The 13,680-nt window shown below is 27.8% G+C and overlaps 2 protein-coding genes across 4 annotated transcripts in view; both read left to right on the forward strand.

The window, feature by feature from the left end:
- The window catches only part of LOC101237216 (gamma-aminobutyric acid receptor subunit beta-3), a 38,818-nt gene that overhangs the window by 4,588 nt on the left and 20,550 nt on the right, over nucleotides 1-13,680 (forward strand). The window contains exons 1-3 of one of the 3 annotated variants that reach the window (XM_065787386.1): nucleotides 9,427-9,600; nucleotides 10,911-10,990; nucleotides 11,092-11,159. In XM_065787386.1, the coding sequence (XP_065643458.1) occupies nucleotides 10,972-10,990; nucleotides 11,092-11,159 (87 nt within the window). In that variant the 5' untranslated portion in view covers nucleotides 9,427-9,600; nucleotides 10,911-10,971. Of the gene's footprint in view, nucleotides 1-9,426; nucleotides 9,601-10,529; nucleotides 10,821-10,910; nucleotides 10,991-11,091; nucleotides 11,160-13,680 lie in introns of those variants that run through there. The other 2 variants (XM_065787385.1, XM_065787384.1) reach the window with 2 other exon arrangements.
- On the forward strand, nucleotides 803-6,266 carry LOC136075109 (uncharacterized). The gene is made up of 2 exons (XM_065787387.1): nucleotides 803-2,951; nucleotides 5,714-6,266. Exon 1 carries the CDS (start codon nucleotides 1,696-1,698, stop codon nucleotides 2,365-2,367), a length of 672 nt encoding a protein of 223 aa, XP_065643459.1. The 5' UTR covers nucleotides 803-1,695; the 3' UTR covers nucleotides 2,368-2,951; nucleotides 5,714-6,266.

Here is a 13,680-nt window from a genome sequence, read left to right on the forward strand (position 1 = left end):
GTGGTAGAATTCAAATAATGTAACAACCGGTTCTGTGTGCCCCTGCCAAAAAAAGTAGTAAACTTTTTTAAATATAAAAACTAGTTCATACATGGATAAAATCAAGAGTTACATAAAGAATATTATGCTACTTTTATGAAATAATAAAATAAATATGACTACAAATATCATTTAACAACCGGTTTAGTGAACTAAAAATATTTTGGGAAGCGGCTCTACCGAAGCATTGCGAAACGGCTGAATCCTACTACTGCACAGTGGGCCAGGTGGTGGAAAAAAGTATAAAAAAAATATTCTCAAAAATGACATTGTTATATACCATTTTATAGTTTAAACATCCGGTTTTTATAAAATATATATGTTTGCCGTTTGCATTTTAAGCTATTAATAAAAAAGGTGGTTTTTTTTCAAATTTTTTTTTTTTAAATTAATAATATTTTTCGTGTTACTAATAAGCATAAAATTGTTAAAATTTTTTAAAACTTCATTTTTTTATTGCATTGTTAAACAAAACTAAGTATTATCTATCAAGTGAGCTATTGCAAGATTATTTTGCACGTAAGCTATATCAAATAAATTGATTTCTAACGATGGCGTATTTAAAGTACTTTTTTAGTAAAAATTTCACTTAAATAATGAAATACTTGTGCGGTCTAGGGTGCTCCAGAAATTTGAGACTTAAAATATCTTGCCCAATATATACATTAGTGATATATATTTTACCTATTGTCGGCGGATGTAAGCTGCGTCCCTATACATGATTTTCACGTTTCATCTTTGGGGCAGGGGGGCCAACACTGTGGCTTTTTTTTGTGTTCCCAGGCTCCAATCATTGCAATTTTATAGAAAAACATCTTTTTTATCACATTTAAATGAACATATAAATATTTGGAGCTATTGGAAAACCAATTAAGGCAAACTTTAATGACTGCTCTACTAAAGCCTAAAAACATAAAGTTAGTCACTTAACTGAAATGTATTCTGCTTCTGCGTTACAATTTGCTTCAGAAATTAAACGGAGAAAAGAAAATCAAAATAAAAAATCCTCAAAAAATGATTGTAGAATGTCTAAAAATGAAGCTCTTTGTCTTCTTTTAGATGCTAGATTGACAAAAGCTTCCTACCAAGTTATTCGAAATCAAGCAGTTGAAAAGGAGTTGATATATATATCCTCCATACAATGATGTTCGGGATGCAAAGCTGTTATGCCTTCAGATATACATGTCTCAGATTTTTCAGCTGAAATAAAACTGCAAGCTTTAGTTGATCATACAGCAAATAGAATATGCAAGGCACAGTATAATGTCCTTAGCACTAAAGGCACTCCAAATAGACTTTCTCTGAGATACAAAGTAGGCTTTGATGGTGCCACAAGACAGTCCATATATAAACAAATATCGCAAGAAATAAAAATTTAAATAATGAGCAGGCACTTTTTATTACTTGCTTAGTGCAATTGGACTTCTGTGGCTTTTCAAGTGGAAAACGGTACCCATCTTGGCGAAATCCACGACCATCAACAATGTACTGTAGACCTCTACGTTTTAAATTTGAATTAGAAACGGCAACAGTTATTAAATCAGAAGAGGATCTCATTAGGCTTGAGATTACAATCTTGCAAGATACTGAAGTTGATATAAATAATAAAAAAATCAAAATACATTGTATAATACAAATTATGATTGATGGAAAGATATGATTGATGGAAATGTTCACACTGCTCTTTCAGATGTTACAAATTCTAGTCAATGCTGTAGTATATGTGTGGCAAGTCCCAAAGCAATGAATGGTATTAAAAAAATTGTTTTGAAAAAGGGTATGACAGGCAGTTTTTTCTTTGGTTTATCATCCTTACATGCTTGGATACGTTTTTTTGAATGTTTATTACATATTGGATATAAAATGACTTTGAAAAAGTGGCAGGTAAGAACAGTCGAAAATAAATCTAAAGTGAAGGCTCTGAAACAACAAATTCAGAATAGATTTAAACATGAAGTAGGCTTTATAGTTGATGTTCCGAAACCTGGTGGTAGTGGAACATCAAATGGTGGAAATACGTCCCGAAGAGCAATTCATAATGCGGAAAAGTTAGTAGAAATTTTAATTATTGATGTTGAACTGATTCTAAATTTGCATATTATATTGGCAACAATTTTATGTGGTTTAGACATTGACACTGATAAATTTGAGGCTTTCTGCTTAAAAACAGCTCGACTTTATGTTCATCATTATCCTTGGTATTATATGCCACAATATCTCCACAAAATTTTAATCCATAGTTTTGAAATTATTAAAACTTTAACATTACCGATTGGTATGTATTCTGAAGAAGCTCAAGAAGCACGCAATAAAGACTTTCAAAACTAATGCGAACGTTTTGCAAGAAAATCATCTCGTGTGAAAATTAACCAAGATTTGTTAAATCGACTTCTGTGTACATCTGATCCATTTATTGCATCTCTTAGAAAGAAATCAGAAAGTCACATCAAAACGAAAAACTTACCACCTGGAGGTATTGGCTTATTGAGGTCATCCACAGATGATATTAGTTTATAAATGTGTCTTTTGTATCATTATAATTTTGGAAATCTAAGTACCTATATAAAAGTGTGACTGTAAATTAAAACAAATAGTTATGCTCAATCATATTAGAACCATCAAATTAATTTGCATACCAAGTTTAGAAACATGTGGCTAAAAATAACCCTATGGAACTAAGCATAAAAATGTGTTGCTATGCAACTAGGGTTGCCATGGCAATCACACAAAAAAAATCATGCTCGTTCATATTACAATCATCCAATTACTTTATATATCAAATTTTGAGGCCTATGGATGAAAGGAAAAAAAGTTATGACTTTTTCCCAAAAAAATGGGATTCGGCCCACTGTGCATTGAATTAAACAGAAACTTGTTCTAAAAACATAAACAAAAAAAAAATTAAATTTAAGGTGGTAGACTGCTAAAAAACATTGAAAAAAGTAGTTTTTCAAAAGTTGATTAGTTAAAAACTTTAACTATTGCTGTTTTTAAAAACATACATATTATTTTACAAAAAAACATAAAAAGGCCTAAAAAAACAGTTTAAACTTAGTAGGGTGATTTTGCTTCCCCTAGCAACGCTCATAGCAACGTCAAAATAAGGCAATTTTAACTAAATTTTACAAAATCTAAGCACTCAAACCAATAGCTACTTCTTTGTTTTTTGTTTTTCTATGTTTAAATGACATGGTGTGAAAGAACAACGTTGTTGAATTGGTTTATTACTATATATTAACTCGATAAAAGTGCATACTATCAACATGGGTTCTGCAGAAAGAAGAAATAAGTCTAAAAGCAAAAAACGTAAATGTTATAGATTACTTGCGAATAAAATTCACTTGACTTCTGAATATACTACTTCAAGTTCAAATAATACATCAAATAATACATCTCTAACAAATACTTCTTCAAGCAAATCAGTATCTGCTGAAAAGTTAAATTTACCTACTTCTGATACTCCAAGTATTAGTCAAGATAGTAATCCTGAATGTTACATTATATTTAATTCTGATGTCTTGAGTTCAATTTTAAATCTTGTTGGTTCTTGTCCGAAATGCCAATCTTTAACAAAATTGAATAATGATTTATCAAGAAAGAAAGGATTTTCACATCAACTTGTTTTGTCTTGCACTGCAAAAAAATGTCAATGGCAAAATGAGTTTTTTACCTCAAAAAAAATTGAAAAAACAGTGATAATGAAACACAAGGCATGAAATCGTTTGACATTAATATCAGAATGTGTGTAGCTTTCAGAGAAATTGGAAAAGGTTATGCTGCAATGGAAAGTTTTTGTAACATAATAAACAGTCCACCACCAATGCAAAAAAAAACATACAATAACATTGTCTATAAATTGCATTCGTCTTATATCAAAGTTGCCCAAGATTCAATGAAGCGAGCAGCTGCACAAGCACAACGTACAAGTGAGTCTACTATTGGTGACCCTGATATAAAAAATGTTACTGTAAGTGTTGATGGAACGTGGCAGCGACGCGGTTTTTCCTCGCTGAACGGTGTTGTTACAGCTATTAGTAATGGGAAGTGTGTTGACACTCAAACTCTCATAAAGGATTGTAAAAGTTGCCAATATTGGCAGAGAAACAAAGATATACCGGGATACAATGACTGGGTAGAATCACATATTTGCCCAATTAATCATAAAGGTAGTGCAGGTGCAATGGAAGCTATTGGGGCATTGCAAATATTTAAACGATCAACTGTTTTTAACAAACTGCGTTATACAAAATACTGTGGTGATGGTGACAGTAAGTCTTACCAAAATATAGAAAGTAATAATGTTTACCCAGGGTATAAAATTGAAAAAAGTGAATGTGTCAGTCATGTTCAAAAAAGAGTTGGGTCTCGTTTACGCTCTCTTAAAGTATTGTACAAGGGAAAAGTTTTAAAAGATGGTAAAAGACTTACTTACTGGAAAAGGAAGGATGACAGATAAAGTCATTAATACATTGCAAAACTATTATGGAATGAGTATACGACAAAACAAAGGGAATTTGTATGGCATGAAAAAATCCATAGCAGGACTAATTCATCACTGTTCTGAAAGCAGCAGCGATGAAGAACGCCATAAGTATTGTCCTCGTACTAGCGATTCGTGGTGTAAATATCAAAGGGACAAGATTAATCAAACTTTGACTTATAAAAACAGTATAAACATTCCAGAAGCTGTTTGTGAAATTATAAAACCTATTTTTTCACACAAAGAGCTTGGTGCAAACAAGTTATTAAAAAGATGTCTTGATGGAGAAACACAGAATGCAAATGAATCGCTCATTAATGTAATTTAGACAAAATGCCCAAAAAATGTGTACGTGGGTAGGTCAACACTTGAAATTAGTGTTGCATCTGCTGTCATACAGTTTAATGATGGTAAAACTGGTATGATAGATGTTCTTCACAGTTTAGGAATTTTACCAGGACATTTTACTAAAAACGGTTTTCAAAATAGTGATGTGCTACGTGAAAAGCTTATGGACATAAAATCATCTGAAAAGTTTAAAAAACAAAGAAAAAAACTTAGAGCAACAAGGAAGGGGTTTGATGATAAGCACAATGATGAAGAAGGAACATTATATGAAAAGGTGGGGTTTTAACCTGTTTTCAAGTGTTAATATATTTGTATTTTCAAAATATAAAGTTTTATTTGCATTTTTCTCTGTTGTAAAGTTTTTCATATTCTGGATAAGATTGCGGGAGCTGTATTTGTCCAATTGATTTGAAATTTTGTACAGATGTTCATTTTTATGAGCTTTATGTCCTGAGATAAAGAAATTTTGGATAAAAATTAAAATTAAATTTTTTGGGCTGTTTTGGGGTCAGAAATTTGGCCTAAATTTAGACGCATAGAAAAAGCTTATGGTGCATCGAAATTGAAAAAGATTCAAATTTTTTGTTTATCTCAGGACATTTATCTACTTAAAAGGTACACAACTGTAAAATTTTGAGACTTGATATATTTTACTTTTTGAGATATCTTTTCCAAGAACTTTGCACTTTTTAGGCCTAAAAACACTTAAATTTGCCCAAAAATTAGAAAGAGGAAAAAAAATTTTTTTTTTTTTTAATCCTATTTATCGTGTTTAAAATGAGAAAATCAATTGGAATAATGTCAGATTTTAAAATTTTTTTTTTAGCAGTCTACCACCTTAAAAAGAAAACAATAATTTAAAAATATTTCTTCAAAAATTTAAAAAAATTACGAACGAAAAATAGTTTTAATCGAAAATAAGTTGAAACTAGAGATTATTTCCATCAAATATTGTAACATATTGTAATATTCCTTTTGATGCTAATATACATTTTCATGTTTTGTGTTTTTCTTAATGTTTAAAATGCGTAAAAATTTTTTCTTTTTTTTATAGCTATATATACGAAATATTGTTTATATCTTGTATTTAGTATTTATTTTTATCTAGGTAAATGTTTTTTGCTAACTATTTGGTGATTTTTGCTATCTGTTCTGTGATTTAGTTCTTACATCATATATAATATATAAAAAATTACCAACATATATTATAAGTATTGTAAATTTTTTGTTGTATATTTTTAAATATATTTGCAGAACAATATAATATATGGTTGACTCGTATTTTATATATGTAAAATAATTAAGTAAAAAACGTATTATATAGTAAATAAAAAGTTTTTTTGTTTTATAAGTATTTTCGAACAAAAAAGTTTGCATAAGTTAAGAAAAAAAAAAAAAATCAACATTGTAAAACGTTAAATTTAAAAAATAAAGCCAAAAATTTAAGAGTTCGTCAAAATAGTATACTTTTACTCTTCATTTTTATTGCGCTTTTTTAATTAATATGCCATTACCACAAACATTTCGTTTTATTGAGACAAGAGTTACTATAAAAGTTGAAAAATCACTACAAAGCTACATTTTCATGAGTTTGGTGGGAGAAATTTAGTCATAAACAAAACTGTAACTTTTAATGATTTCGCTAAACTTTTTAAATCAACTTATCAGGTTAAAATTTTTAAAAAGGTAAGATAAAATATTCTTTAAAAACGGTTTTTATTATTAGACATATCAAAACATTTTCCTTTTGATTAACATGATGTTGCGCAATTATGCAATAATATTTTGTAAGTCGTTTTTTAATTTTAAATATTCTTAGTTACGTTTTCGCTTCGCTTTTGTTAACGTACATAAAATACGACTCAACCTAATATATTATTATGTATACAGCAGTGGCGTAACTAGAGGGAGCACAACCCCGCAAGGCGGGAGGGCCCCGGAGCTTAGAGGACCCACGGAGATTTTTCACGTATTCTTAAATGAAAAACAAATTATTTTTCTATAATAGGAACTCTTTTTTAGAATTTAATTTCAATAGAAATTCTATTAAAGATTTAGTTTTAACAGAAGTTCTATTGGAGAATTAAATTTCAATAGAGATTCTGTTACAGAATTTAATTTCAATAGCAAATCCATTATAGTATTTCTATTGAATAATAGTGAATATTAACGTTGTCTATTATAGAAATACCGCTAATATAATTTAGTACTTTCGTATTTGTCGATAAAGTTAGGTGATTTTGAAGTGGAAAATCAAGTATAAATTATTAAATATTATTATATTTAGAAGGTAAGTTTTTCTTAGAAGGTAAGCTTTTCTTTTTATATGCATTCATACAAAGCAGTAAAAATCATAGAATTATAATTTTCATTACAATAAATTAAGTTATCAAAATGTTTAGCTAATAGGTAATAAACTAGTTCTATTTATAATATTGGTAATATTTTTTAACTGCTTGTTAAAAAAAACTTGCAATTTTATTCTAGCGATTTAAAATTTGATTTAAAATTACATTTTTTAATTTAAAATTTTTAAATTGAAAAGTGTATATAAACGCGATACAGGTAGAACAATGATTTTGTGTTGAGTAAGCACTAGGTTTCGTTATAGTACGAGGATAGTACGAATTAACAAAGAAACACAAATTATGTGTACATATCTGATATAAAATTAAAAGGGCGGAGTCAAAATACGAACTAAAAAATAAATACAAATTAAGTTTATTATTTATTCAAAAATATTTAGCTATATGTATTTATATCTATAGGGTTAAAACATAGATATAAATGTTCTAATAAAATATTTTTCTTACAATAGCATGGACTTAAAAAGAACTTATATGAGTGGAGCCAGAAAAAGGAAATTAAAAAAGGAGACTGATGATAGATTACGTAAAAACAATAAAAAGATATCCTTATTTTTTTCATCAGTAGAACAGAAACCTAGTGAAGTAGTTGTAGATAAAAAATATCATGATATGTCGAATACTCAATATTAAATATGTCGTTACTAGTACTTCTCAAGCAACCCAACAAGAAAAAATGTTATCTGTTTCAATTAACTTAGAACACAATAAAATTTCGAAAGATCATAATGAATCTCGTTATAAAAGTAATGCAGATATTTTTGCAAATCGTAACAATCTTACCACTGCAATGCAAGTTGAAGAAACAGATCCAGAACCGAATATATTTCAGTAATTAAACACGTTAACAACAGATATGGGGTATTTTAAAGGAAAATTTCTTGATAATAACACAAAAAGATTTATTATTTCCCCTGAAAGATGTAAACCATTTGAAATTTTTTTAAGATATTCGAAAAGAGTAGAATAAACTGAAGCTCTAAAATTAAGGGACAAAATATCAAACTTTAAATTTGTTTTTATTAGCGTCATTATGTATCACATATTAACGAATGTAAACTATACTGCGTTAAGAAAGTATAGCTATTATGAAAATAAAAATTCTGCCATAGAAATAAGTGAGGTAAAGTTAGTTTTTGTTATTAAGTATGTATCTCTTAAACATAATTTCAATGTTCGTTTATTTTTATAATGATTTTGAGAAAAGATTCTTGATTATTTCTCAAATTTATAAAATAAATATTTTTTATATACTTAATCGTGTTATATTAACTCAATATAACAATCAAATAGTGGATATTTCATTTGTAAATATATATTGAAAAAATTTAAAGTGGGAGGGCCCCTTTACACTTTTGGCGGGGGGGCCCCAAATTTATAGTTACGCCACTGGTATACAGGATAATTTTTCTCTTTCTCTTTTAAGAATATAAAACAAAAAGTTTACAACACACAGAGGTGATTCTACAAATAAAATGAAGGATGGATGGGGAATCCTTAAAAAGTACCACCCTCACCCCTCACCAAAACCCCCACCCCACCTCACGGTAAAATCGCCTCTGACAATACATATAATATATGTGTTGTAAATTATATATATTTAAAAATATACAAATTTAAAATAGAAAGTATGACAGAAACTGTAGAAATCATCAATCACTAAATAAAAACGCGCTCCAGCTAAAAAAAAGTGATCGTTACCACAAGGTCCACGGTCAATCACATATATGATAATATCAAATGACATCAGATCATATAGATGTTCATTTATTGTACTGCAAATATATTAAAAAATATACAACAAAAAATTTACAGTGCATACAATATATGCGTTGTTATATATCACATACAATATATGCGTCATATATATAATACATTATAATATATGGGTTGTTACTATATTTAAAAATACGCAAACTTAAAAAAACAAACTATGACAGAAGCTATAGAAATCTTCAATGTACCAATTAAAAAGTGCTCCAGTAAAAAAGTGCTTATTATAACAGTATCCACTATCTCAATTTTCTGAGATAATGGACCTCGTTGTTATGAGCCCTTGTTAAACAATCAGAGAACTAATTAGCGTCAGACAATACACTTTTGCATTAATTTTTTGAAATAATGAAAAAATGTTTATTCTCCAGATTTCTTGAATGAAAAAAATGATTACTGTTGAAAATATCTGATGCGTAAGTAGAAAACAGTGAAGTAGATAGAAGCTTGACTTTAAACCATGTAGTATGAAAGGGAATGATACAGTGAATCTGATAAAGAAGAAGTTGAAAGTAAAACTAAAAAAGCACAAGTTAGTGTCAGAACAAGGGACAAATCAAAGAATAAGTGATGGAGATTGTCTGGAAAATCTGAGTAAGAGATTTAACTGAGTAAGAAAATCTATCTAAATAAGAAATTGAAAAAACAAAAGTTTTTAGATTTACAGGCAGCAGGGAAAGTGGTACAAGAGCCAAGCTAATCTTTGTAATCAATATAAAAATTATCAATAGCAACAATGTTTTCTTTTAAAGACTTGATCAATTTGATTAGAAACAATATTGAATAGAGCACAGCCTTGGTAAGAAAGAGAAAAAAAAGAAGAAATAGCCTAAAACCAATTATGTAAAGAATCAAATTAAAAACAAAATTAAAATCAATTAGGTGAAGAAAAAAAAATACATAAAAAAATATTCAGAAAACTGAAATCTAATTTCAATTAACAGTTAAATGAATTGATGATATGTAATGTCTATGTGCATGCATGTGACAATCATATGCATCATTTGCATGCATATGTGACAATCACATGCATCATGTGCATGCATATGACAATCATATGCATCATGTGCATGCATATGTGACATTTGGAGACAAATCAAAAGATAATATTCATCAACACTAAGATCGCAAAAGAATTAAAACAAGATGCCAAATTTAAATTAGTTTTGCAAATAGCAATAAAAAATAGTACAGCATTTCCAACTATTAATGAAATCTGTTAAATCTTTTCTGAAACCTTGATACCAGCTGGCCTCAAAATTATTAAACTGAGTTTTATAGCTTATAACAAAGAATCAAATTAAATGAATATTTTTATTGCGATACAATCTCTCTATATATTTATGATGTATCTATTTTAGATACAGCTGAGGCATCATGTTGGTATTTATAAAACAATTTTAAAAATAATATTTACTTAAAAATGTTTGAAATTATTTATTGAATTATGTTGATAAATTTTAACATTATTGTAGTTTTATTAAATTTGAAATAATATAATTTAAAAATTATTTTTCAGTTTTATTTAACTATTAATTTATGATTTGAAGATTTATGTTATAAACAAGTGATTGCATCTATATGTTGCTATGGTGATTGCATCTTCTATGGTTTTCAAAAACCTATCGCAAAAACTTTTGAAGAGATTTTAGAATAATCAGGACTTTGAACCAATCAGATTTGATTTTAATCGAAAATATCACTAAAAGAGTGTTGAATATTTGTTAAATGTTTAATGTTTTAGTGTTGCAGCCTGAACCAATTTTTATGTGCCATTTTTTCTTAAATTTGAGCAAATGAGGAAATTTAATAATGTATAATATTACAACACTATCTATATCTTTTATTATTGATTAATTTTAATACTATTTTTGTGTAGATAATATCTTCTTTTTTTTCTTTAGTTTGCGGGATAAGAAAGTTTCAGAGACATGGTCTAAAATAAAACAAGCATATAATCCTTTAATGCGTCCTAACTTCACAGGTTATTTAAGCACTGATATAGTTTATATTTTTATCTTGATATAGTTTTTAAAAGTTGTTCATTTTTAGGAAATGTGACAGATGTAGTAGTTTCTTCTTTAGGAAATGTGACAGATGTAATAGTTTCTTTAACAATTTTGCAATTCGACAGCGTTAATGATAAAGATAAGGTATGTTTTTAAACCTTAAAAATCTTTTCCTAATATTTGTTTTTAATTGAAATATATTATTATTGAAATATAGCTCCATAAACTAGGGTAACTAGGATTTTTTAACAAAAGATAAAAAACTTCATCATTGTTTTTGTTGTAACAAATATTCTTTTTTATTTTTAATGCTAAAATAATTAAAAAAACTTGATTTTAAGGGGTATTTGTTTAAAAATTTTTTTTCATTTTTTGTTTTCTTAATTTTATTAGTGTTGTGTTCAAAATTTTCAATTATTCATCACATAATTTCAGTAATTGCTCTTCAATTATAATTAAGTTTAAGTAAAAAGGATAAAAAGAAAAACAAAAACATTTTTCTCATAAAATACTATACCACCACATATTGTTATACATTTTTCTGCATTTTTTGTGAAGCTAAATCCATACAATTTTTTTTCAAAAAGAAAAAAATATACATTTTGGTTTCGGCATACCATCTTAAAAAAATTTTAAAATTATTTAGTTATAAAACTATGATTTTTGATTTGGATTAAAGGTGACGTGCACCATGTAAGTTTAAGATAAGCAAATCAGTAAAAGGCATAAGTTGTCAAAATACATAAATAATATTGTTATATAGATTATACATTTATTACAATGCAGTAATGCCATCTTCAATTGCCTTGCTGATTGACCCTGTGTATTTAAAGTGTTTACATGTGATGAAACAATTATAGTGGAATCCATTGATTGACACTCCTGGACAATTTGAAGTTTACTTTATCTTGTTACATAAACTTTTCATAAAATTATGAATCATCAGCAACTTCCGAATTCGTTGTTAAATAGTAAATTTTGTTTTCCATCAAAATTATATTGTTTGAATTTATGCTTTTTTATTTCTGATCTAAAAACATGTATTCATTCATTTTTCAACTATTTAAGCTTAAGAAATGAAAATAATCAACATTTTTAGTTTATAGAAAAAAAATATGAACATTAAAACTTTTGCTTTAGTTCTTCAGAAATCTTTGTTACCGTCCCTGCTACATCCCTGCTTTTTACCATCATTTTTGCATCATTCAATTTATATTAACTATATAAAAGCAAATACTATTTTAAATACAAACTTTTTTATTTTATATAATTAGTAATAAAAAATCTTTAAAAAAGTGTTGAAATGACTCAGTCCCAAATCCCAACAATTCAAGTCTCAAATAATATATATATATATACATATTAGGGATGGGCCGAACCCGGTTCTTGGCCGAACACCAAGTCCGAACGTTCAGCCATGAAATTTTACCAAACACCTAACGGTTTGGCAACCGAACCTTTACTATTTTTGAAAAAAAAACAACATAAGTTTTGAAAAATTGTGTTATCAAACATTTAACATTTTATTGTGTTATTAAAAATTTGTTAAAACATTAGTAAGGGTTTATAAATTTTGTTTGAAAAATCATAAAATAACTTTGAAAAGTTAATTTATTATTGGATGATTGTTTGTGGTGTAAAGAAAATAAATGTTAACATTTTTATTTGTAGTGTAAATAAAAATGTTAACGATTTTTTTTGAAAAAATAATACAATTATTAAAGTTAGGTAATATAAATTAATGTATAACCTGTAACGTATTGGATAAAATAACATAATATGTAACATGTTGGTTATATTTTAAGATGTATTTACACAGTTTAAATTTAAAATGCTTTATTTTTGGTTGAACTTCTTTTTTATAATTTAGAAAAATATTTTAATCTTGTAAAAGTATAAAACAATGTCTTCTGAAAAAATATCTTTTAAAAGTACTGTGTGGAAATACCTTGAAGTTTCTAAGAAAGACATTTGTTTTTGTATCTGCCTATGCAAAGCAATACTCTCTAGAGGTGGGAATTGTCCAAAGACATTTACCACTAGTGTAATTAGGCGCCATTTAAAAAAAAAGCACCTTGTGGAGTATGAATTGGCTGAAAAAGAGTCTGATTAAAAAAAATTATTGAAGCATTGACTGTTTCTACATCAAGTGATTCGGAAATAAAAAAACAATTAACATTAGTAGAGAGTATTAATAAAAAAAGGTTGTGAAATATTAATGACCATAGAACAATCAAGATTCACAATCGCATTGGAGAAATGATGGCATTGGATATTCAACCATACACAATTGTAGAAGATCTTGGTTTTAGAAAACTAAGTGAAGAGATATGCCCTAATTACCAAATACCTAGTAGGAGTTACTTTAGTGAAAATATTGTTCCACAAGTATATGGTAATCTGTTTAATTCAATCAAGAGTAATATATCTTCTACCAGTTATATCTACCTTACAACTGATATTTGGACAGCAAATAGTTTAAATGTTGCCTTCATAAGCATGACAGCACACTGGCTCAATAATGAATTTTCCCAACAGAGAGCAGTACTCAGTGTTATGCATTTTCCAGAAAGTCACACAGGAAAAAATATAAGTCAGTATTTACATAAAGGTTTGCTAAGTTTTGAAATTCCACACACAAAAATGAGAATGAATATGTAATAAA

This window comes from Hydra vulgaris, chromosome 01 (assembly GCF_038396675.1).
Source record: "Hydra vulgaris chromosome 01, alternate assembly HydraT2T_AEP".
Lineage (NCBI taxonomy): Eukaryota > Metazoa > Cnidaria > Hydrozoa > Anthoathecata > Hydridae > Hydra > Hydra vulgaris.

Bases quoted from the DNA above. Each gene is read 5' to 3' on its own strand.
- LOC136075109 (XM_065787387.1), top strand. From the start codon at position 1,696: ATGATTGATGGAAATGTTCACACTGCTCTTTCAGATGTTACAAATTCT.